Source organism: Salmo salar, chromosome ssa09, assembly GCF_905237065.1.
Source record: "Salmo salar chromosome ssa09, Ssal_v3.1, whole genome shotgun sequence".
Lineage (NCBI taxonomy): Eukaryota > Metazoa > Chordata > Actinopteri > Salmoniformes > Salmonidae > Salmo > Salmo salar.
This window is the reverse complement of record NC_059450.1, coordinates 60,393,761-60,420,569: the sequence shown is the minus strand read 5'-3', so window position 1 is coordinate 60,420,569 and position 26,809 is coordinate 60,393,761. Positions and strand designations below refer to the sequence as shown.

The window sequence follows — 26,809 nt, the reverse complement described above, 5'->3', positions numbered from 1 at the left end:
TGACGTAAATTCCGCGCTGCGTGATATTCACTTCCCGGACTTGGAGACTTGGAGAGCGCTCAAAGCGTTGTAGAACGCCCCTCTGAATAACGGTGCGTGGTTTTGGCTTAACTGCGTTGGGCAAAAGAAAGAGGCGGACTAAGCTACCTGCTGCAGTGCTCTCTCAACCAACTCACTCACTCAGCAACAGCTTGCCTTACTGCCTGATAGTCAGCAGCAGGTCACAGTGAAATAGATTTTTATTTTTTAAGAGAAATTACATGGTGGTGGCGGTGCAACTTAGAAGTAGCCCCAAAACCTACAACCCGCGACCAATACATTTTCACCCACGACATCGTTTTCAAAGTTGGCCAATTTGTGAGAACCGCTGACATGGCAACCCTGGGTTAGACGGTATTATCTCTGTGATGGTGGTGTTTGTCTCTCTCTTTCTTGCTCACTCAATTTCTCTTTATCACTCTCTCCATTTCACCATCTTTCCCTCTCCACTCAAACAGATGAGTAATCCCTCTCTTCGGGGTCTGCTCGGTGGCCGCCAGCGTCTTGCCTAGGCCCTGAGCAGCTGTTACTTCATTTCAATGGTGCGACGTACGCGGCCTGCGGCGTCCTCAGCGAATCAATGCCCCTCAACTCAACATCACCTCCCGCCTTCGTCTCCGTATCCAACCAACCACAGGCTAATTTCCGTCCATGATTGGTGTTAATTGTTTCAATGTAAAATTGAAACTCCCCAGAGGGGATTGTAGTTATTGCGTCTAATGATGATTCCGAAACCGTTTTGTCTCACAATATGGGCGCTTATTTGACTGTGCCCTTGCTGAATGCAATTAGGGCTTTCTTGCGATTTCTCAATCTTTTTGTGTCTGTCTGTGTTGAGGCTGAGTGAGTCTTGTTATAAGGTCTCTTTTATGCCCAACAAGTGAAGTATTGTCTTCAGATAGCTCAGTTTTGATGCGAAACGGGTAAAGGACGATGGGAGTGTTTGGCTCAATGAATAATGTACATGTTTTTGTGTTTCTACCCCTGCCCAACTGGCACAGAATAATGCTTTTTAACAGCTGTCAATTGCAGCTATTGAAGCATCAGGCCTAATTCTCTCCATCCCTGAGTTGCATGTTTAATAACACCCATCTTCGTCTCTGCTTCTTCTTTTCATGCCTTTCATTTCATCCTGAATGCTCCCAGGAATGCATTAAAGCTCAGGTACTGTGTGTGTGTTGGAGTTAGAACAATGTATTTAAGTGTCACTTAAACGATACAATACAAAATATAGATTTTTTTTCAACCACATTGTGGACCACTCACATTGAGTTTTGACACACGAAAAGCCATCATGGTCGTACATGGTACAGGTGTCATGATACATTACATCTATTCACATGTATGCATGAACAAAACAGTACAGTGTGTTCGCTAGCCTGTGCTTTGCAGCTGTCTGTGCTAGTTCTATTTGTGTGTATGTGATGTGCCTTTGTCTGTCTCTCACTTTCATGTATGTAGGTAGCTTTACCTTTAGATATAGACTTGCATATCTTTTCATTTAATGGTGTCAAATGCATTTTCCTGTAGCTATATTATTGGGACAAGAATTTGAAAAGCAATTGTGGTTGTATAGAGATTCACAATTTCACATCTGAAAATGAGTCTCCTCTCCGCTGATACGTTGCAATACCCATTAAACAGCAATATGGAATATGGTCGTAATCAGTGCAGTGAACATGATAACTTGGATTGCTGCACCGCTTAATGATTACAAACTGAGATAATGAGCACAATTTAGCTGTTGGAGGAACATCGAATCTCAACCGCTGAACCAACGTTAAAGTGATGTTCAAGATGGTCTAATCAGGCTTCCCGAGTGGCGCATCGGTCTAAGGCGTCACTACAGACCCGGGTTCGATCCCGTGGGATGTCCTTGTCCCATCGCGCTCCTGTGACTCCTGTGGTGGGCCGGGCGCATGCACGGTTGCCTGTTGTACGGTATTTCCTCCGACACATTGGTGCGGCTGGCTTCCAGGTTAAGCAAGTAGTGTGTCAGGAAGCAGTGTGGCTAGGCAGGGTCGTGTTTCGGTGGATGCATGGCTTTTGACCTTCGCCTGCAGAGATGGGACAAGACTAACTACTAATTGGATATCACAAAATTGGTGTTACTTTATACCTGGGTTTAGACAAAATCATGAACCAAACCAGTAAGTGGGTTTGTGAATGCTTTTTAATCGATGTGTGATTGGGTTGAGGTTTTCCCGTGTTTATGTGTGAACATTGCTGTGTTGACTACCATGAGTTGAGTAGCCTACACGACTATTCATTCTTGCATAGTAAAATTCTTTAGTGAAGAAGTGTGAGTCCATTTGAATTCAATCTCTTTTTGACAGCATCCCTTTTGATTTAAACGAAACATCCCATACATGTTTGCCCATGGTCAGAAAGTGACTTTTTTGATCTGAATGCCAAAACATTCAGGAGATAAAGGTGCTCAAAGTTTACCCATTTTGAATATCCCACCATAACGAGACATCCATGTCTTCATCACTGGAAAAGATAAACAGTTGAGTTTGATTTAATTTAAAAGATTAGTGTTATTAAACTAAAAACTTTTTAATAAAATTGACATTTTTAAACCTTTAATGTCGATCGAAAAATGCATAAACATATTCTCATATGTTTTTAGCTTGGACCCTATTTCATGTGAGGTTTTTGTGTTCCTGCCATCCATTGAGACACAACATGCTCTTGAATACAGGGTTGGTGTCATTTCAATCATAGAAATAGAACTCATTGAATTGACCTATCCCTTCAGACCACTGCAGTTTAGCTCGTACACTATTTTAGATGTTCATTGAATTGACATTTTAACTTCTAATTACTACCAAAAAGATCCACCCACCATCAAATGTCAACTTAAATATTGTCTATTCTATTATCCGTATTTCTATGATTTCAATAGGTTTACTGTTGAGGATTGGCAGTATAATTTAAAACAACAGATATTACCATTTATTTGTAGTAAATTTATCTGCCAAAACATGACATCCACCCTGCATTCAAGACCATGTTGTCTTAACCAATGGCGGGCACAACACAAAATGTGTATCTGAGGGGGAAAAACGGTTTTGGATAAAGGTAATTTTATATTTTTATAAAATCTCCAGAAAATACATTTTCGGGTGGAAAAACCATATAAATATAATGGATTTGGAACCTCTAACCCTGGCAATAGATAAGGTAAAGGGGTCAATGTAACACAGACTGTTCCATTGACCAGATTAGTGCACGTTCAACAAATCTAATCTAACAAAGTGGATATTTGTCATCCATCATGATTTATGTATTGTAACAGGGCCACAATGTGGTTACTTAAATCCGATTTGGATATATTTGGCGGTTTTTGCTGCATAACATTTACAAGTTTTCCCTTTTCAGGTTTAGAAGAAGTGACTGCTAAATGCTAACTTTTGTTCATATAAACTGGTGTATAGCTCACACAGAAATCGGTAGTGGTAGCCAGTCATTTTTAACTGTAATGCAGTTGATTGGTGACTGACACGAACATGTGTTGGGGTTGACATCCATACAAGCATTAAACTACATTTGTTTTACCTCAACATAGTGCAAAATATTTTTGCTGAGGGGCCATGAGGAGATTCAGGATCTTTCGAATGGCCCTTTCCCCCACACATTTCCATGGCAATTCCATTGTTTTGGTCAAGTTTGATTGACCTCTTTACCGCATCCATATACAGTTCCAGTCAAAAGTTTTGACTTACCTACTCATTCCAGGGTTTTTCTTTATTTGTACTATTTTCTCCATTTTAGAATTTTAGTGAAGATATCGAAACTATGAAATAACACATGGAATCATGTAGTAACCAAAAAAGTGGTCAAAATATATTTGAGATTCTTTAAAGTAGCCACCCTTTGCCTTGATGACAGCTTTGCACACTCTTGGCATTCTCTCAACCAGCTTCACCTGGAATGCTTTTCCAACAGTCTTGGCGTTCCCACATATACTGAGCACTTGTTAGCTGCTTTTCCTTCACTCTGCGGTCCAATTCATCCCAAACCATCTCAATTGGGTTGAGGTCAGGTGATCTGATGCAGCACTCCAGCAAGGTTTTAACTAATCAACATTCAGGATTAGAGACACCCGTTGTATAAATGGCCAATACACCACGGCTAACGTGAAGTGCCTGGATACAGCCCTTAGCTGTGGTATATTGGCCATATACCACTAACCCCCGAGGTGCCTTATTGCTTTTGTAAACGGGTTGCCAACACAGTAAGGCAAGGAACTACACATCTAAATTGAAAATTAATGTTGCTTTAACTAATAAATACATACTGCCAGAAAAAGTAGTCTGGACAAAAGTCTCATCCTAGACTGGTTGCTATGCAACAACCACAGGCTAGCTTGCATTCTTACATTAAATGTATGCAAAAACCGAGCATTAGCACCACTTCTAGAGTGTCTAACACATGGCAATTATTTATTCATGTTGATCTGAATGTTGCCATTTAGTGAAAAAATGGTCCGATGTTATCGTTTGTTGGCTCCACGCTGCTGGAAATGGATGGCGTTCTTTTAACTGGGGGAGCTGCTGCTGTGTTGTCAGAGAGAATAGTGATCCACCGCTTCCAGATTTGGCCTCCAGTAACTTTGAGGGGAGGTTTCTGTCCTCTGACAGACAGTATTTATCGTACCTCTGTCTCGTGCCTCTGTCATCCGACAGTTTCTGGATCGCAGTGGTTTGTAAATCTGCGACGGGCCAGCTCTTTTGCAGATCTTTGGCAGCATTTTTGCGAGGATGTTCATTTCCCATCGCCGTTTTTGTGTACCTGAAACACAAGACATTAGCTAATAGTTAGGATAATAGTTAGGCCTACATAGCGACCGGTTATATTGTCAACGTACATTAGCGTGATTTAGCACGCTAACAGTTGCATACCATATGTAGCCGTTCACTGGTGGGCAGCTTTATCGCGCCCCTCTTCCCTAAACTTTTTAATTACGCCGACAGACACATTGTTGCTCGTTGTGAATTCGGTGTCCTTCTGTATACTCTATGCCAAACTGAGAGGGGGGGTCGTTGATATGTCGGTTCAAGTCCAGCATAGCTGCTAATCTCATATTCTTCGGCATTCATGTTTCTCACTGAACCATACAGGTCCCGTAGAATGACGTTCAGCTCCGTTTTTATGTTGTGTTCCCAAACTCACAATGTATCCCGTTTTCTGCATATCAGTCAGTGAAGCAGGTAAGTGCCCACTTTGTTTGTTTCACAATGTTCTTTTCGTTTCGGTTTCTCAAGTTAATCTAAATGCTTATTTTGTACATCGGCATGTCAAACTATTGTTGATGTAGCCATTTTATCGAGGTGAAAACGCTAAACATCATAGTCATGGTATACGGTCTCACATACACACGACTAAATGATGTTTTAGCCAATCAGTATCCAAACTACCCGGTTTATAAATGTTATTAAGTTTGTGCAAAAATAACACAGCATTAGCCATAGCAAAATGCAGAGTTGCAGGAAATTTGCTTTAAAACTGCATAACGTTCTCTCAGCCCCATGGCAGAATATGTAGAATCGCATGAAATTAGCTTTAAAACTGCAAACATTTCTCACAGCTCCATGGAGAAATGTGTAGAATTGCTGGAAATTGGCTTAATAATGAAAAGATGTCTCTACACTGCGAAAATTGTGCTCTAAAATTCAGCCACTTCGACTGGCTGACCGAGCCTATTGCCATGCCCACTACACTACCTAAGCCCTTTTTTTATCCATAAAAAACCCTGATATCAATCTCAGCCGTTTATGTTTTCCAGTGATGGACATGGATGTCTCATGGTATGGTGGGGTATGCAAAATGGGTCAACTTTGAGCACCTTTTATCTCGTGAATGTTTTTGCGTCCTGGTCCAAAAAGTCACTTTCTAAGCACATCTACAATGGGCAAATATGTATGCAAGGTTTTGTTAAAATCAAAAGGGATGCTGTCAACAAGCGATTGAATTCAAATGGATTTACCAAGAATAGTGTTTGTGTTACCCAATTAGCTGGCTATTGCTTTAGATTGAATACCACTCCTTAAATGTAGTACGCCCACGTTCTCTATCAGATGTTCTGATACTCCAGTATTCTCATGTCCCGATTTTGACTCGAGGACGCTGCTGGCTCCGGACAAAATCAGATTAGAGATGGTGAAAAAAAAATAGGAGTGCTAGGTGAACATTCAGTTCAGAGTTAAGCACAAGATGAATGAGAGCGAGAGAGGAGTCAGACGAACATGTCAGACAGACGCGCCCGTGGAAAAGCAGGGGTCCTATTTTTAGAGCTGTCCTTTGTGGTGGCCTGTTCTGCTGTGCCTAGGTTCAACTGCTGCACGGATGCAAAAGCCCCAGGTTAAAAGGATTTAGACAACATCATAGAAACACACAGAGACCGATCCAAGCACTTGCTTCTGTAATGACCGACCTGGGAGAAGACATCTTCATTTTCTTTTTTGCCTGCTATGTAGGCAAGTTATGATAGGGGGGGGGCACTTTATCCTCATGTAATCAGAACAGTTTTGAAAGTTCACAATTCCCATGATAAGCATGTATGGACTTATGTAGCCTACATTTGTAACTATTAATTTGCATATAAACTGTTGTCCTGAACCTGGACTGATTTGGCAATTCCCTCATCACTGACTGTTGGTAAGAGTTTGAACTTCCAAAGCAACAGTGTTGAGTACTATGCTTACAGACATTTGAAGGATAATAGAAAGAGTAGGCCTAGTAGAGGGTCATATTATGCCATCTAATCTCCCTCACTGTCCCATGTCTCTGTCAACATTGGATGATGACATCAGCATTGTGCCTGGTTTGTGACTTTCTCTGTACTCTTATACTCCTTACTCAATCTCATGTAGTCAGTCAATCACACACACTGTCTCACAGTTTTGCCTGTAAAGATTAAATGTTATGCAGCCAATATAATGGGGAGGTTGAATATTCTGTGATGTTCACCAAGCCACGTTCATTTCCAGGCTTAAACACTTCAACTGCTGATCGTGTTATTTCATATACCTTATTTTACATTGTACAATGCTCAGACCCACTTTCACATGGCCACCAATGGCCATCAATCATACAGTTTGCAGACCGAGTGTATCTGTTAAGACTGAACACCTCACCGTGGCCCTGACACACATCTTAATACAGGGGCATTTCTACCTATTCACCAGGGCCCGGTTTCCCAATAGCACTGTAACTTAGGCTTACGACTGTTTTAACGATGTGTCGTTACTACAACGGCCGAAGATGTAACATCCATTTCCCACTCGGAGAACGTTCGCTAAGTGCATCGTTGGAGCATGTGTCGATACTGACAGGATCGAAAGAAAGGAAGCGCTGCTCTCTGATCAGCTTTCAACATTCAAATCTTACCTTAACATTAGAATTATTCCATAATACTATAGATCGATTAGCTTCTAGAGAGATATCACCAATATGGCTGCAAATATTGAGGCAGCTTATTCTAATGCTTATACTGTATAATAATGCACTAAATAAAATATTTGACACATCATGAAATAATGTACGTACAGTACCAGTCAAAACTTTGGACACCTTATCATTGCATTTTTTTTTTTTTTTTTATACATTGTAGAATAGTAGTGAAGACATCAAAACTAGGAAATGACACATATGGAATCATGTACTAACCAAAAAAGTGTTAAACAAAATAAAAAATATATTTTATAGCCACCCTTTGCCTTGATGACAGCTTTGCAAACTCTTGTCTTTCTCTCAACCAGCTTCACCTGGAATAGTTTTCCAACAGTCTTGAAGGAGTTCCCACATGTTGAGCGATTTGTATTTTGAAATTTGTGAAAGGCAAACAGACAGCCACAATCAATCGGAGAACATAGCTGACGTTTTACGTATTCTTAACCAATTGGGTTTTTGTTTGTTTCTTTGAGTTGTTTGTAACTTATATTTTAAATTATTTTGTACATACTATTGCTGCTACCGTCTCTTATGACCGAAAATAACTTCTGGACATCAGAACTGCGATTACTCACCACGGACTGGCAGAATCCTTTTTTTCCCTTTAACGAGCCCGATGTGAATGATATACTGCTTTCCCGGGAACAGGCCCAGATCCCCGTCATTTGCGTGAAGAGAAGGCGGAGAAAAAGCGGCCAGAGGGCGGGCTGCCTCCTGAGAATTCATAGGCGATCAAATAAACCCTAATTTCCTTCCATTTTGCTAGCAAACTTGTAATCTTTGGAAAGTAAAATTGATGACCTATGCGGAAGATTAAACTACCAACGGGACATTAAAAACTGTAATATCTTATGCTTCACGGAGTCGTGGCTGAACGACGACATTCTCAACATACAGCTGGCTGGTTATACACTGTATCGGCAGGACAGAACAGTGGCGTCTGATAAGACAAGGAGCGGCGGTCTGTGTATTTTGGTAAATAACAGCTGGTGCATGATATCTAAGGAAGTCTCAAGGTTTTGCCCGCCTGAGGTAGTGTGGTCTATAGCTTATCATGAGATACTCTATTTGCTTATGGCGGAATACAGCTGTCTACATACCACCACAGACTGATGCTTACACTAAGACCACACTGAATGAGCTGTATTCCGCCATAAGCAAACAGGAAAACGCTCACCCAGAGGCGGCGCTCCTAGTAGCCGGGGACTTTAATGCAGGGAAACTTAAATCTGTCGTACCAAATTTCTATCAACATGTTAAATGTGCAACCAGAGGGGGAAAAAAACTGGACCACCTTTATTCCACACACAGAGATGCATACAAAGCTCACCCATTTGGCAAATCTGACCATAAATCTATCCTCCTGATTCCTGCTTACAAGCAAAAATTAAAGCAGGAAGCCCCAGTGACTTGATCAATAAAAAAGTGGTCAGATGAAGCAAATGCTAAGCTACAGGACTGTTTTGCTAGCACAGACTGGAATATGTTCCGGAATTCCTCCGATGGCATTGAGTACACCACATCAGTAATTGGCTTCATCAATAAGTGCATCGATGACGTCCCCCCCACAGTGACCGTACGTACATACCCCAACCAGAAGTCATGGATTACATGCAACATCCGCACTGAACTAAAGGGTAGAGCTGCCGCTTTCAAGGAGTGGGACTCTGAACGCGGACGCTTATAAGAAATCTTGCTATGCCCACTGACGAACCATCAAACAGGCAAAGCATCAATACAGGACAAAGATTGACTCGTACTAAACCGTCTCCGATGCTCGTCGGATGTGGCAGGGCTTGCAAAATATTACAGACTACAAAAGGGGAGCACAGCCTCCTTGCACTCGCACACTTTTTCAGTTCTGCCCACAAATTTTCTATAGGATTGAGGTCAGGGCTTTGTGATGGCCACTCCGATACCTTGACTTTGTTGTCCTTAAGCCATTTTGCCACAACTTTGGAAGTATGCTTGGGGTCATTGTCCATTTGGAAGACCCATTTGCGACCAAGCTTTAACTTCCTGACTGATGTCTTGATGTTGCTTCAATATATCCTCATAATTTTCCTACCTCATGATGCCATCTAGTTTATGAAGTGCACCAGTCCCTCCTGCAGCAAAGCACCCCCACAACATGATGCTCCCACCCCGTGCTTCACGGTGGGGATGGTGTCTTTGGCTTGCAAGCCTCCCCCTTTTTCCTCCAAACATAACGATGGTCAAACAGTTCTATTTTTGTTTCATCAGACCAGAGGACATTTCTCCAAAAATGATGATCTTTGTCCCCATGTGCTGTTGCAAACCGTAGTCGGGCTTTTTTATGTTGCTTTTGGAGCAGTGGCTTCTTCCTTGCTGAGCAGCCTTTGAAGTTATGTCGATATAGGACTCGTTTTACTGTGGATATGGATACTTTTGTACCTGTTTCCTCCAGCATCTTCACAAGGTCCTTTGTTCTGGGATTGATTTGCACTTTTTCCACCAAAGTACGTTCATCTCTAGGAGACCGAACGCTTCTCCTTCCTGAGCGGTATGACGGCTGCGTGGTCCCATGGTGTTTATACTTGCGTACTATTGTTTGTACAGATGAACGTGGTACCTTCAGGCGTTTGGAAATTGCTCCCAAGGATGAACCAGACTTGTGGAGTTCTACAATTCTTTTTCTGAGGCCTTGGCTGATTTCTTTTGATTTTCCAATGATGTCAAGCAAAGAGGCACTGAGTTTGAAGGTAGGCCTTGACATACATCCACATGTAAACCTCCAATTGACTTAATTGATGTCAATTAGCCTATCAGAAGCTTCTAAAGCCATGACACCATTTTCTGGAATTTTCCAAGCTGTTTATAGGCACAGTCAACTTAGTGTATGTAAACTTCTGACCCATTGGAATTGTGATACAGTGAATAATAAAGTGAAATAATTTGTCTGTAAACAATTGTTGGAAAAATTACTTGTGTCATGCACAAAGTAGATGTCCTAACCGACTTGTGGTTTAAAAACGAGTTTTTAATGACTCCAACCTAAGTGTATGTAAACTTCCGACTTCAACTGTACATTTTACCTCAACTAACCGGTGCCCCCGCAAATTGACTTTGTACCGGTACTCCCCTGTGTATAGTCTTGATATTGTTATTTTACTGCTGCTCTTTAATTTCTTGTTACTTTTATTTCTTATTCTTCCTCATCTTTTTTTTAAACTGCATTGTTGGTTAGAGCTTCATAAGTCAGCATTTCACTGTAAGGTCTACACCTGTTGTATTCAGTGCATGTGACTAATAACGATTTGATTTGGTTCCCATTCAAGTCAGAACTGGCAGCAATTGCTGGTGTACCCATGAGTTTAACAGTCAAATTGCCAGGGTTAGATGTTCCAAAACCCTTCTTTGGATTATATGTCTATGGCCATAACGCAACAAGTGGTTCTATATTTGGCGAGCATGCTGCCCAAATTGCGGCCCTCTCAACTAAGCTGTGGATAAAGTTTTATCACAAGCACTATTTTTTTCTATCTATTGATCCTCTATGGGTAAATTATGTTCTCTGGTGTAGTATTTTGACTGATTTTATTTGTCTGTTCAGACAGGAGTAATATAGTTTTTGGAAGAAATGTTTTTAAAAATATATCTTTTTGGGGACATTTTTTCAATTTCAGTGATTGCTGCAGCACCTCCAGCTCCCCTACTTCCTGCAGCTATGGCCTTAAGATGCTTTTGGGAAACCAGACCCTGGCTGTTTTTGATCCCGCTTACTTGCCCTACATCCTGGGAGATGTCTGAGCCTATTATTTCATTCCTTTCCTCTTCCTCGCCCTCCCCATCCTCCCCTCATATCGGTTGTCACTAGTTACCACAGCCACAAAGTCCAAATTGGCTGTGTCATAAAAGTTCATGAAAACAAAAATGTGCTTTTTGGACTTAATTTAAGATTAGGCATAAGGTTAGCAGTGTGGTTGAAGATTAGGTTCAAAATCAGATTTTAAAAAGAGAAATTGTTGAAATAGCCAGGGTTTAGCCATAATTATGACTTTGTGGCTGTGGTAACCTTGTTTGGGTCGCAAATCCTGTCCACTTCCTGCCCGGACAGGAAATGTGCCCACGCCAACTCATGCCAACAGCAACACAATACCTTGCTGCCTCTTGAACTGGCACAAGTGGCGTGGGAACAGCAGCATCAGGAAGTCGACCCTAGAGGAGGAGATGGTAGCAGTGTATTAGCAACTTTTTTATAAGTAAGGGTCCTGGCCCCTTATTGATATGCACAGTCAGCAATTTAACAAGGCTTTAGACTCTTTCACATATACTGACATGAAGATAATATACTGTGGGAATTACACCGCCATGTTAAGTATTGGCAGGCTGGTGGCATCCGTTTTAGCTGCTTTGGTTAGCTTGACTAGTGCTAATCGCATACAGGTTGTTAATCAGTTTTATATTTGTTGTTGAAATAATCAACTGTGTTGCAAAACTAAAAAGGAACCGAGACTTTTAGATTTATATCCAGGCATAATAGATCTCTTCTTATATGCTATTGGCCTATTTAAGAAATGGCCAATGTTACCCAATGATAAGAGTATTTGCATTGGTTAACCTTTTGAAATTGTAATATCAGTGGTTTATCTGGCGAGGTGTTAGTACCGGTATTTTCTTTGACTGGTACTTATTGACTTGCAGGAAGATGCAGAGGGGGAGAGAGGAAAGTTTGAGCTCTTAGTCTTTGTACTGATGTTCAGCTACTGTACTGTGTGTGAGTGGGAAAGGCCATGTCAGATTAGCTTTTTATAGTAGCTTGGTAGATTCACAATATAGTTCTCTTTGATACAGTGGCTTTGTGGAATAGACTTGTTTTTTATATTGGCACTTTCTTTTGTCCTAATTTTCTTGTTTTCTTTGGTTCATCATGTGCAGTCGTGCTAATAATAAAACTAACTGTAAAATGCTTTTTATCTAAAGACAGTACATTACTCTTGCTTTTATGTGCTTGTTGTCTGCCTACAGCATGCACCTGTGTATATCTGTGCACATACATGTGCGTTTGCTTTTATCTTCCCTACCGTGGTAATAAACTTTGTACGACCCTAATGCTATGCATCCCGAACCCAGAATGTTTGGAACAATCTTATAGCCACAGTGGTTAGCAGAGAACATTACAAATGGCTGGTGTCAAGGCTTTCCTGCCCCCTCGAATGAATCAGAATCCATTAATGTTACGCACCGCTAGCATTGTTACATCAGTGTTCCAATCAAGTAAAATCAATGCGCCCCTGCCTTTCCTTTGCATTTAGATTGAGGTTGTTCAGCAGAATGCCAACCCCATAGTCTATGTCCGAAATAGCACCCTATGGGCCCTGGTCGTTAGTAGTGCACTATATAGGGGATAGGATGCTATTTTGAACGGAGCCGTAGTCTCGTTGTCACTGGAAAGCGTTAAAGTGCAACCAAGAGTGTCTGGTTGTGGTCCCCAGACACGACCCCAACAACACCCCCCACTGCCTCACCCATTGCCGTGGTGATGTAATGACATAATGATGCCCCGGTCCCTTGACTATTGTTGCCAGCAATGCTAATGACACCGTCACCAGCACCAGAAGCAAACACCTGAGCTTGTTTTGGTGATGCATTACATCATTGCCCGGGGCCTTGAGAGGGTGATGGGAATGATGTCACAGTGGGTATTCTCATGTTCCGTCGGATGGAGGCCAGCCGGCCAATAATAAATGCAACCCCTGGTTTTGAGGCATTGTCTCTATTAACGCAGTAGTTATACGGCGTATATGTGAACAAATAGCCCCCTCAAGCACAACTCAATACACTCGGTGTGTAAATGTGGTGTTTACTATTCCATTGACCTACATTGATCGACATCAGAGAGCCATATATAGATGGACTGTACATACGCATGTTCAGTAGTTGTTGTTTTCCTATCCAACACTGCAATAACAAGAATCACTATAGGTCACTTTGCCACAACACATCCAAGGCTAATGTAAGGATGGTGTAAACAGAAAAGTTGCAAATCTGAAGAAAGGCAACACGTACACTATATATATATACAAAAGTTTGTGGACACCCCTTCATATTAGTGGATTCGGCTATTTCAGCCACACCCATTGTTGACAGGTGTATAAAATCAAGCACACAGCCATGCAATTTCCATTGACAGGAGAATTGCCGCAAAGTGGTAGGCCAGACAAACTCACAGAATGGGACCGAGTGCTGAAACGTGTAAAAATAGTCTGTCCTCGGTTGCAACGTCAGCACAAGAACTGTTTGTCGTGAGCTTCATGAAATGGGTTTCCATGGCAAAGCATCCTCTCACAAGCCTAAGATCACCATGCACAATGCCAAACGTCGGCTGAAGTGGTGTAAAGCTCGCCGCGATTGGACTCTGGAGCAGTGAAAAAGCGTTCTCTGGAGTGATCTGGCAGTCATCTGGCAGCCTGACGGACTAATCTGGGTTTGGCGGATACCAGGAGAATGCTACCTGCCCCAATACATAGTGCCAACTGTAAAGTTTGGTGGAGGAGGGATAATGGTTTGGGGCTGTTTTTCATGGTTTGGGTTAGGCCCTTTGGTGCCATTGAAGGGAAATCTTAACACTACAGCATACATTGACATTCTGTGTTTCCAACTTTGTGGCAACAGTTTGGGGAAGGCCCTTTCCTGTTTTAGCATGACAATGCCCCCGTGCACAAAGTGAGGTTCATACAGAAATAGTTTGTCGATCTGTGTGGAAGAACTTGAATGGCCTGCACAGAACCCTGACCTCAACCCAATCGGTCACCTATGGGACGAATTGTAGCGCCAACTGCGAGCCAGGCCAAATCGCCTAACATCAGTGCCCTACCTCACTAATGCTCTTGTGGCTGAATGGAAGCAAGTACCCACAGCAATATTCCAACATCTAGTGGAAAGCCTTCCCAGAAGAGTGGAGGCTGTTAAAGCAGCAAAGTGGGGACCAACTCCATATTAATGCCCATGATTTTGAAATGAGATGTTTGACGAGCATACTTTTGGTCATATAGTGTATTTTGTTAGTGTAACAAAGCTATTTGTTTTTGACGGTCATTGTAGGAACACTACTGGGTTTTCCTATTTGCCCGTTGGGGCTTTGATTCTCATTTGAATTGGCAGTTTATTATTGTGCCATTTCGAGATAATAATATCAGCTCCGAGTCACTCGGCTGCCTATTGTTCATTGTTTCGGTATGTGTCCTAAATGGCACCCTATTCCCTATATAGTGCACTACTTTTGACCAGGACCCATAGTGACTGTAGGGAATAGGGTGCCATTTGGGACTTAGTCTTGCATTGCCCTTTAAGCCATTGTTCGCTGTGCCTTCGTCATTTTTAAGCGCTGTTCTTCTCATATCTCAGTGTCCGTCACCAAGCCTGGCCCGCTGGCCTCATATCTGACAGGGGCCCTTTGTGTTGCCAATAACCAGAATCCCCTAGGGCAGCTGGCGGCTGTTTGGCCCACCAAGTATTCCCACTCATAATTGAGAGATATACAGTATGTGATCGTGTCCAAATGTAAGCAAGTTTTAAAATGTTTTAATTAAATATTATATCCGTTTGGGCTTCTTGCAGTCCATTTGCAGTCTACAAATGATTTTGTAATTATGTTCTGGCCCCCTGATCATCCACTCAAGACAAAATCGGCCCACGGCTGAATCTAGTTGTTGATCCCTGCCCTAGGGGAATGGGCATCCCCTGTGTGTGTGTGTGTGTGTGTGTGTGTGTGTGTGTGTGTGTGTGTGTGTGTGTGTGTGTGTGTGTGTGTGTGTGTGTGTGTGTGTGTGTGTGTGTGTGTGTGTGTGTGTGTGTGTGTGTGTGTGTGTGTGTGTGTGTGTGTGTGTGTGTGTGTGTGTGTGTGTGTGTGCGTGCGTGCGTGCGTGCGCGTGCGTGCGTGTACCTAGTGGTATATTGTGAAGGGTGGTTATAGTGTGTGTGTGTGCTTGCATGTCATGATTTGATAGATCCTTCAGCCCTGTCTATGATGTGATACCACAGCCCATGCTCGATGGGGGCCTTTTCCCCAAAGTAGGACGGGGGAGTCTGTGACGAGATGGCTTCTGTCTCTGACACGTGTGTGCCCCCCTCTCTCTTCTCTCTTTCTACTTCCTCCATCTTTCTGTGTCTCTATGCTTCTGTCGCCACAGCAACCACCAAAGGCCCTGTGGGGGCGAGTCATGCTCAGTCGCCGTGGTTACTATACTCCAGCCGTTTGACAGTGGTGACATCATTGTCATACTGATTCAAGGAGAGCTCGGTTCATCTCCATAGCCATGGTCCTCTTTCATTTTATTACCCACTGTCTTTGAGCAAGTCTTTATCAGGTCCACCTTTCCTCTTTTCTCCACTCTCACTGAAGAGGATGCCTCCCCCCCCTCTCTCTCTCCCCCCCTCTCTCTCCGCCCAGGAAATTGCTTTCCTGGTTCTGTTACCATGCCAACTGGCTGCAGCCAGCGGTCCTCTGCTGAAGTGAGTGTGATAATGGCATTACTCTCGCCCGGCTCGCCATCTCTCACTAGTATCCTTTTGATTTCTCTCAGCGTTTTGCTCTCCTTTGCGTCCTCTATCTCTCTTTTTTTCTCTAGCTCCCTGTGTATCTGTTTATCTGTCTCCTAGCTAGCCTATTCATCCTCATCCCTCTCCTTTTCTCTCCTCCTTTATCCCTCTCTCTCTTTTTAAGCCATGTAGACTGTGTGAGTAGAAGAACAGCAGGCACCACCGGCTGGACTCAGCATCAGTGAGGGCGGTCCCTATTCAAGCCCCCACGTCTCTCCCCAATACACTCACCGACACACACACGTCCCCCTGCTTTGGTGCACAAATGTACTGAGAGTAGTGTTAACAAAGCCAGGATCGTGGAGGCGGTGGCTCCTAGGTCTCAGACTAATCTAATGGCGCGTAAAAGCCGAGTGAGCGAGTCTTTGCGTGCGTGTAGGCGTGCTTGTGTTTGTGACAGCCAGCCTACCATCGGCAGCGAAAGAGAGCAGAGCAGGGAGGGAGAGGTAGGATGAGGGAGCGAACGTGAGTGAAAGTGCTGTCAGCCATTTTAGCCTTTCCCCCCCTATTTTTCGGCTTTATTATCCACACACCGGAGCTCACTGGAGGAGGAATCTATCTAATTGGCATCAGCGCAAAAAGAAAGAACGCACGACGCTCGATTGTTTTTCTCTCCCTCTAACCTTTTTATCCATCCCTGCGCTGCAAGACAGTAGCGTGCGCTCGGCACTGCAGACTGGGCTGTTCTCTCGCTGGAGTTGAACCCCGATGCAGGGCTGCTGGTGCGTCTGAAACCGAAGCCGGCTTCCTTCAGCATCACCCCCTCACTTCCCAGAGAGAGAGACAGCCCCTGTAGAATAGCTGAGAGAGGGGAGGAATTGGACGAGGAAGATGGGGAAGAGGCGCGATGTAGCATAGAGAGCTAGACCCAGAATGTTACATTTTAGCCCGGCGTATATTGTATCATTATGAAACCATTAGCAGCAGCAGCCAGCCATGGAGTCCCGAGCCAGCAAGATAAAAACCCGGTAAGTGTCGACGTGTGCGTGTATGTTTTGTTCAATGACCCGATGTCTGGATGCGATTCGCTACTCTATAGCCTAATGGATGGTCATCGGGTTTCTCTCAAGCCGCGCTTAGATTAATGAATACGCCGGGCCCAGCCCACTAGGCTATAGCCCAGCGCCACACAGGAGCGCGGACGCGTTGAATCTCAACCTTATTTATCCGTCAGCCCGTGTGCCCGTAGTGTTGTAGGCTAGTCACCACGGCCATGTGCTCGCTGTCACACTCCGGTTGCAAGACGGTTGGAATGGTTTACGACCATGACTCGAGAGTATCTGGGTTCCTCATTAAGTTTTACTAGGCACTTACGAGACAATACTTTGATTGCTTCTTTCTGCGCAACGCGACCTTATTAAATAAAGGTTAGCCGACGTCTTGTGCAAATGCAATACAGGTGTCGTAGATCCTATTTTTTTTGCAAGGGTTGTGTTGAGACGTGCGGTTTGATGGAGGCAGCCTTGTGTGTGCTGCTGTCCATGGTGCTAATAGTGACAGCCAGACTAGAGACAGCGATCATGCAGACATTTGTAGGCTACTGAGTGGCCTGCACATGAGCCGTAAATGAATTGATTGGCTGTCAGCGACCGCTGGCATCACTCAACCCTCCGAAGCTTCGTGCCTATAGCTGTAAATCACAGCGGTAGACGGATTGTGGAGGGTAAATTACATCTATGTAGCACACAGATTTAGCCTACTCTTTCTTTCTCTCTAGCTCTTCCTCCTCAGCAAGCAAGAAGTATGCACATATTTATAAGCGACTACAGTGGGAGACGGCAATCAAAGAAGACTGTCATATTTCTGGAGTAGCCGCATCATGCCTGTGACTAATATGGGGAAATTGTATGCCTATTTAGTGAGAGTAGGTGGTTGTCATAGTAGCATGGCTGTTATGAGTTAGTGCATCTCTTTGTTGACCCTTGTGTGTATCTCTTTCGCACCCTTCTACTGTCCATTTAAAGGCATTGGACAATGCCCCATTTGTTTTATATTAGATTGCAATATGAGTATTAGGTGATTGTCAGCAGCAAAGTTATATTATAATGGATGTCTTATGTGTTGGTTGGTAAGCGTGTTTTTATCTCACTTGCTCTCCCCCATCTCTTTGCCATGTTGTGTGTGTGTGAATATGGGCTCTGGCTGGATTTAGTAGAGTGCTAACACAGGAAGGGCGAATATCAGGCCTGTTTAATCGGACACCCAGCCCAAACGGCTTTAATCTCTTGATCCACCCGGCTCAGGAAAGCGAGAAGCCCCCACCGTCTGGGAGCCAGGGGGACTCTGGGAATAGCGCCTGCCGTATCTGGTCTTCCAACATCAGCATTTTCCCACCTCTCCAAACCTCAATTTCCCCATCTACCTTAGTTAAGTCTCTTTTATTAATTCTCCAGGTAGAAGGAATAGCCTCCAAGCTAGGTCATCCAAGTCAGTCACAGACCTAGTTTCACGGTTCACCCTCCACTGTATACCGAATCCCCATAAAGGGGTTGAGCCCTGGCCAGCCCTTCCATCCACATCCACAGGGTTGCCGCCAGTGCGGCAATCTAGGTCATTATGTCTACAGTATAATTTTAGGAGCACCACATCTGCTCACCATGGAAGGCACAATTGGGAATGTAGTGTTGTGGCTCGATGCTACTGTTCTAATCCCATCATGACCAGTTGATTTGTAAATATTTGTGGCTACGGCTCGGATTAGGCAAATTGTGCGCTTTGGATTTATTTATTTTTGACCTCGAGACATTGCATGTTAATGATTTGCGCACATCCTTAGAGAGTTTGAGAAATGGTCTCTGTAATGACACGTGAAAATGTATAGCGATTAGCATCCTAGCAGCAGCGCTGATTTAGAATAGTTTAGCGAGCCATGTTGATGTTGTTAGCAGCCATTTTCTCAGAACTGGCCATGCCAATGAACTGGGGGGGCAGGCAGGCAGTCTAGCCAGTTGCTTTAGGGTGGGGGGGAAACAGCCTGGATATTGCTATTGACATGTGGATATTGACCATGTGTGTACTACTCCCAACCTGTGGTCACCCCATATGGTTTTTGATAAACCTCCCATTGCTTCATGTTCAGGGTTGTTTTCTGTTAGTCCACCATGCCATGCACTTCTACATCATGATGGAATCAGCAATCTGCTCCACCAAACATAAAAAAATGCAGGCCATATCAGACTAGTCTATAGGCAGCATAGATTTTTTTCACCCAGAATTCTTATCAAATAGGACAGTAACATTGTGCCCTAGTCTATCGGTAGCATTGATTTTTGCGACCAATGTTTTCTTGAAATGAAAGAATACAATACAAAAATACAAATTGACATTGCCTCTTCTTCTATATAGTGCCATTGAATGCCAATGCTGTTCAATGCAGACTTTAATACAGTCTGCAATTGTAGTGAACGTGTACCATTGGAACACAATCTGGTGTCCAGTCATATAAGACGGTAACATTTCCATTTAATATATAGTGCCAAGGAATGTCTTTCAGCGTGTTCAATGCAGACTGCAAATGTATAAAATCTTTATCATTGTAACACAATTCAGGGTCCACTAATAATCTCTGGCCACTTTGCTGGAGGGGGTTCAGATGGGGAGAGGGGCTCTACCAGCCTGAGGGGCTTGTGGCCTGGCCCTGGCTCTAGCCCCCCTGATGAACTATTTGGTTCTGTGCACCGAGCCGGTTAATGAAATGTGATTGCCGTCTTTGATACACTGTAATGACATCACATTCACAGTCGTATTGGGGTGTGGGCTAGCTTCTTACTCTGTGGCACACACACACACACACACACACACACACACACACACACACACACACACACACACACACACACACACACACACACACACACACTTCACAGCATGATTAGTTGCCCCAAGTTAATTAATGTTTCAAAGTGTGACTTACAAGTCATTGCAGTTCTTCACCAACTCTTTTTCAAATCCGTGACATGGTTTAGTATCTACTACAGTTCTGTGGTGGTTCCTGTCCAAAAAAAATGATATAGCCTAATGTAAGTGAAGAATATTGAGGAGTGGTGATTTAACCAAAAACATTCACCATGGAATATGGAGAATTTGGAGGTGTTGATTCCAGGAGCAGAACAGTGATCACTTTTCCCACCCTTTTAAAAGCTGTTAAGTCATTCAAACCAATGTTAATACCGCTCCTCCTCAGCCTCACTCTCTATCCCTACACATATTTTTACCTGCGCGCATGTATTTGGTGGTGGTGAATAGCATGGGTAGGTGTATAGGCCTAATATCTGGATCAGTACTATTTTCCTGTTCTAGTTTGTATTCAAATTTATTAGCTGAAGCGCTGCCAATGTTCTTCTTTTCACATTTTCTTTCCGGCAGTGACGCCCTGATTTGATGCAGTTTAATCACATGCGCTGTGCTTTTAGGTGTGAAGATTTAAATATTCATGCCCTGTCGCTGCCAGGGGTTGGGTTTAAGGAGGAAGTGCCTTCCTTAAAGCTTTGAGAATGGTAATAAATAGATAAATAAGACATTAAAACTCGCAAATATTCATTTTTTACTATGCCTCTTGGAGTACTGTAGCCTATATCTCCTTTTGATACGTTTAATGATTTTTCTACTCCTAACATAGACTTGGTTCTGTCTGGATAGATATTTGTGCGGATTCATGCTCCAGAATGCTAATAGCAGTTGTTGTTATTCTATCTAGCCCTTTTGAGATTTTGCACCATTTTCTTCCATTAGCTTTAATGATAATTCTGCCCTGGGAATTCTGGTGGTGGGGCGTCTGTCATCTCCATATAGCTTGGAAATTGGGTCATATTCATTTCAACTGGATCTAGTAGGCACTCTTCCATATTAAACACATAATGATGGGCTACTTGAAGCCTCAATGTTAAATTCACTGCCTCATCATGAGTCTGTGTGTAAGTAACACCACAAAATGTTTCTGGGAGTCCAGTAGTTATATTGTACATGCTTGTTGCCATTGGTACTGAAGTCTTGTCATGGCTTTAGCTCAACGGGCTAGCACAATCTTGTGACGTGTTGGAGAACCAGGTTTGAATCCCAGTCGGTCACAACAGCAAGCAAGACGCAGTACCCAACTACCCTCGCTGCTTGGCCTATGGCTACTTTGTATACACGTAAGATGAGCTCAGCAAATATGGACACTTAGCAGAACGGTAAAGTTTGCCTACCAAACGCTACACTTTCAAATTGAATTGACAATAGATCTTGCACTTAAATGTTGAGTAAATTACACTATCACAGGGGGCTTAAAATTTCGAGACACATTTTAAAATCAATGATCTATTATGTTAGATAAATACATGTTGTTAAACTCCATAAATGTTCCCCACGGATACCATGAAAGTGGGAATGTTATTAATGGCGGCTCGTTTGATTATGAATTATTTGGAAGAAGTTCAGCGTCAACTCACAGGCTTCATTAATATTTTTTTCATGCATGTTCTATTAAGACTGCTGTGTAATCACAGGAGGAGGAGATGGATTAAATTAAATGAATGTAGAGGGACATAATGAACTAAAGAAGATTAATCAATTACATCTAAAATCAAAAATCACTCTGGGAACTCAGAACTCGCTCACTGTCAATTCAAAGGGCATTCGGCTCCAAAATTATTTCAACATGTCAAATCGTTTCAACACTTTGGGAACTCTGCTCCCACGCATTCCCCTACCAACTCCACTCGTGCCCTGGCTGCACTAACATCTAATGCAGACGGTACACTTCTTTCGATTGCAATGTTTTGGTAAGGGCTAAATAAGTGTTGCACCCACCATGTAGCCAAGTGCCTTCTAAACGCCTGACAACCGTGCGTCGGTGGTGTGAGTGGGTTGCGACTGGTGAAACTGACCATCTGTCTGTTTGTGTGATTGTGTGTGTGTGTGTGTGTGCAGCTCCCCGCGGACTTCAGCCGACTCCACCTGGCCGACGGCTTGCACCCACAGGTGACCCACGTTTCCTCCAGCCACTCAGGATGTAGTATCACCAGCGACTCTGGAAGCAGCAGCCTGTCAGACATATACCAGGTAAGCACAGCCCCCCCCCCCAAGCTGCTCTTAAATTGCTAGTAAAATTAAATGCATGCTCTTCCACCGATCGCTGCCCGTACCCCCCGCCCGACTAGCATCACTACTCTGGACTGTTCTGACTTAGGTATTTGTAGTTGTCCACATATTCTAAGTGTCTGGTTAGACTGTAAACTCTCCTTCCAGACTCGCATTAAGCATCTCCAGTCCAAAATTAAATCTAGAATCGGCTTCCTATTTTGCAACAAAGCCACCTTCACTCATGCTGCTAAACATACCCTCGTAAAACTGACTGTCCTACCGATCCTTGACTTCAGCGATGTCATTTACAAATTAGCCTCCAACACTCTACTCAGCAAATTGGATGCAGTCTATCACAGTGCCATCCGTTTTGTCACCAAAGCCCCATATACCACCCACCACTGCGACCTGTATGCTCTCGTTGGCTGGCCCTCGCTTCATATTCGTCGCCAAACCCACTGGCTCCAGGTCATCTATAAGTCTTTTCTTGGTAAAGCCCCACCTTATCTCAGCTCATTGGTCACCAAAGCAGCACCCACCCGTAGCACACGCTGCAGGAGGTATATTTCACTGGTCATCTCCAAAGCCAACTCCTACTTTGGCTGCCTTTCCTTCCAGTACTCTGATGCCAATGAGTGGAACGAATTTCAAAAATCACTGAAGCTGGAGACTTATCTCCCTCACTAACTTTCAGAATTAGCTTTCAAAGCAGCTTACCGATCACTGCACCTGTACACAGCCCATCTGTAAATAGCCCACCCAACTACCTCATCCCCATATTGTTATTTATTTTTGCTCTTTTGCACCCCAATATCTCTACTTGCACATCATCATTTGCACATCTATCACTCCAGTGTTAATGCTAAATTGTAATTACTTCGCCACTATGGCCTATTTATTGCCTTACCTCCCTAATCTTACTACATTTGCTCACACTGTATATAGCTTTTTCTATAGATTTATTGACTGTACATTTTGTTTATCCCATGTGTAACTCTGTTGTTTTTGTCGCACTGTTTTGCTTTATCTTGGCCAGGTCGCAGTTGTAAATGAGAACTTGTTCTCAACTGGCCTACCTGGTTAAATAAAGGTTAAATAAAAAACGTCCGTACAACATCCTCGAAATGTCAATAGAGCAGTCCCCCTTCCAACCCCCCCACTCTGGAAGTAGCAACCAACCAGGTAAGCAGGCCTCCCTCAAATGTCCCCATAACCTCCCAACAACGTCCACCCAACACCCTCTAAATGCCCATAGAACAGAACAGTCCCCTCCCACTCCACCATCTCATGACTGTATTCGGGCCCCCAAAGCCAATCTCACCTAATCCTCTTACCACACACAGGCACCCCATTGGCTCCCTACGTCGTCATCTGCTGTGTGTGTGTGAGAGTGCACTGTGCGGGTGTGCATTAGTCTGTGTCAGTCTGTTGCCATTTCTGTGTGTGCAAGTGCACTATCTGTGTACAGTACATACTGCAAGTGTGTGCGTGCGTGTGGAGCGTTGGGGGACGGTTGTGCCCAGGCCCTCATCCAGTCTTAGGGCCATCTGCTAGGTCCTCATTAACAGGTCTGCTGTAGCGTCTCCATTAAAGCCGTTGTCTATTGCCCGCTCTCTTTCCTCTTTCCCTCCATAACACCTTTCCTTCGCCAGTCTGCCTCTCTCTTTATGATCTATCTGTCCATAGCTTCTCATCACTATATCTTTCTCTCTGTCCCTCCCCATTTCTATTCAGTCCCACTCTCTCACTAATGGAGATGACCCAGACCCACCATCACTTCGTCTGACAATGTTAGATTTACCGTCTTCAAAGCTTAGAGATAATGGATGACATGGTAGTAGTTCCTCCCTGGACAAGCATGCTTTGGGTTTATAGCTGTCCACATCAGGGCTGGAGGATAGAGTGAAGGAGGGTTGATCCAGGGAAAAAACACAGGAACATTTAGTCAGTGTATAACAATATCATGGGATTCCAATTAGATTTGTTCCGCAGCTGCAGACCTGTGACTGTTTGTTGCTTCAATCTCCATAATAGTGATGAGACCAATTCAGATATTTTACATGGTTAAATAACAATATTTAGACAATATTGTCTATTAATAAGACTTTATGTCTACAATTAGACAACTGTTCAAATTTCTGAGTATTCTTGACAGATGTCTGCCAGGGTAAAGCTTTTGGCGATGCTGCCCGTTCCTCTCATCCACGAGCCGTGTCCACTGGAGTGCGCCATTGTCTTTCTCCCGGGCGAGAAGAATGGAGCTGCGTCCTCCCTGTCACTGCCTTGCAAACATGGCCGACTGTTTTGTGTCTGAATAAATCATGAAATTGGTTCTTCAGAAGGACACTTGAAAGCATTGATCCAAGAATAGCCCTGTTGAAATATTAACTCTTCCCCCCCCCTTTCTTTTTTCGCTAACCACACATTTATGGATCATACATCACATACACACACATGCATGTACATGCGCACACACACTCACACACAGCGAGGGTGTTCAGAGTTTCTCTGTGTTTCGAGGTAACGTTTGACGTTTTCGAGTAGATTGTAACGGTTCAGAATTCCCAGTGGTTTGCTAACATTGTGTAGCTCATTGGAAATGTTGTGCGAATCAGATTTGAAGGTGTTGCCATCTCCCTCACGAACACACTTCTAAATTATGATCAGCACACTATTACTGAGCGTTTAGTATATTATAAGCCTGATTCACAAACCTAGGTGGGTGACTAATATTGAATTGACAATACAACAATATGTAATCAATGAAAGCTACTGTGTGAGGACTAGCCTAGATCCTACTGTAGACAAGTAATAGGGTCAATGAAGATGTCCAGTGACTCATATCTCTGCTATTTTAGGACAGTGTCCTTCTGAGGTTTGGAGCCTGCCAACAATGTTTTATTACTGTGGAATGTAGATGTTTTCTACCGGGTTTCGGCATCCATAGACATTGACTTTCACATGAAGCTGAAGTCGGATATCTGTTTTCTGCTTTCACTGCTGCCGAGATTTCCAGATGAGTTCTAAACAATTTTCTAGGATTCTCCGTCTCAGCACCTCGGTTATTCCCTGTCGCATGGAAAACCGACATGCCTCGATCTTCAGATTTTTCGCTGTTTCACTCCTCCACAAATCCACACTTTACCAACCCCTTCCCCAAGGGAAGAACCACACCCCCTTTACTCTCTCGCCCCATCAGGCCCCTGCCCCGCCCACATCGCTGACCTCATGATGCCTGAATGGCTACTCAGATTGCAACCTGAATCATTGAGACGTTTGCACATGGTGGTTAAGGAGAAATGACATAGGGCTATGTTCTGTGAAAGACGGACACTCTTTCAATTTTGGAAAAATGTAAACACAACTGGCAGCCCGGGCGGTAAAGATGCGTCTCGGACAAGGCTTCTGCAGGCAATTTACGAAGGCAACGTTGTTTTTAGCTCTCGCTTTGAAAAGGCAGGAGTTTAGGGACCGCATTCAGGTAAGAGGAGTTGGTTAGCACTCGACACATCTGGGCCAGGATTGTTTTCAGTTTTCATCTCCCTGTGTTTCATGCGTGGTTTTCGTTCTCTAGGCGGGGCTCGTGTTGAGAGCGCAAAACACGCAATATGGCCTCTCAGCGGTATTTATAGTGTGTGAGAAGCCTTGATGGATGCGCAGCGCCAAGCTTTCTATTAATATCTCTGTGACATTGTCAATTGCATTACTTTTGCTCCCTCTCGTTGTTAGTTTTTCTCTCTTTCCTACATTTTTTATTTCACTCTTTCAAAGAGGTTGTCAGGCTCTAAGTGCAAGCTGGAGTGGGAGAGCGAGAGAAAGAGTTGTGAGATAATTAGCTGGGTGTTTTATGCATAGCGGGATGCTTGATATGCAGTGTCTCTCACATACGCCTAGACTTATCAGTCTTACTGAACGGGCTTGATGTTGAAAATACTATTGGCGGTGTCTTTTCTTGGTTGTGCCGTGTTACCACTGACATGGTTGTCGCTTTTGATGCATTGAATTGATGCAGGTTCTGCTTATAAGCATAGTTTTATTTGTACATTTTTTGCCTGCCATGATGTGAAGTTATTGCACCAAAACCCTGATTTTATATTTACCATCCTCTAATCTCAGCCCACCAGTTTGCAGCTATTACTACATGATGGATGGAGCTGACGAATGCTTAGTACAGACCAGTGACCATTTTCCTGCACTCATGTTACTAAAACTCACTGGTTAAGATTGATGGTTGGTGTTAACTGTTGTGTTATTGTTGTTCCTTTGACCCGCAGGCCACGGAGAACGAACCGGGCGACATGGACCTCAGCGGCCTGCCCGAGACCGCCGTCGACTCAGAGGAGGACGATGACGAGGAGGACATCGAGCGAGCGTCGGACCCCCTCATGAGCCGCGACATTGTGCGGGACTGCCTGGAGAAGGACCCCATGGACCGCACCGATGACGACATAGGTGAGTCCATGCGAGCACACAGAATGTTCCTCTAACATTCCCTAAAGGTTCCCCTTTGATTGTTTGAAAAGGAACTTTCTCACAACATTCTGGGAGCCAAAATGTATTTACCTGGTAGTGTGCCAGTGTTTCCCTACTGTTAAGTAGTCACTAGGCAGAGTGCCTCCCTCTCCCTTCCCTGCTTTGCTATGTTGCTTCTTGCCTCAGTTTGGCTCCTATTGGTTTTAATTGATCA

At 43.7% G+C, this 26,809-nt stretch overlaps 1 protein-coding gene across 15 annotated transcripts in view; it reads left to right on the top strand.

Moving 5' to 3' along the window:
- The window catches only part of LOC106611555 (rap guanine nucleotide exchange factor 2), a 155,724-nt gene that overhangs the window by 105,070 nt on the left and 23,845 nt on the right, over nucleotides 1-26,809 (top strand). For 11 of the 15 annotated variants that reach the window (XM_045723871.1, XM_045723865.1, XM_045723866.1 and 8 more), the window contains 2 exons: nucleotides 21,970-22,101; nucleotides 26,397-26,574. In XM_045723871.1, coding sequence (XP_045579827.1) covers nucleotides 21,970-22,101; nucleotides 26,397-26,574 — 310 coding nt within the window. Of the gene's footprint in view, nucleotides 1-16,306; nucleotides 17,028-21,969; nucleotides 22,102-26,396; nucleotides 26,575-26,809 lie in introns of those variants that run through there. The other 4 variants (XM_014211899.2, XM_045723873.1, XM_014211900.2 and 1 more) reach the window with 4 other exon arrangements.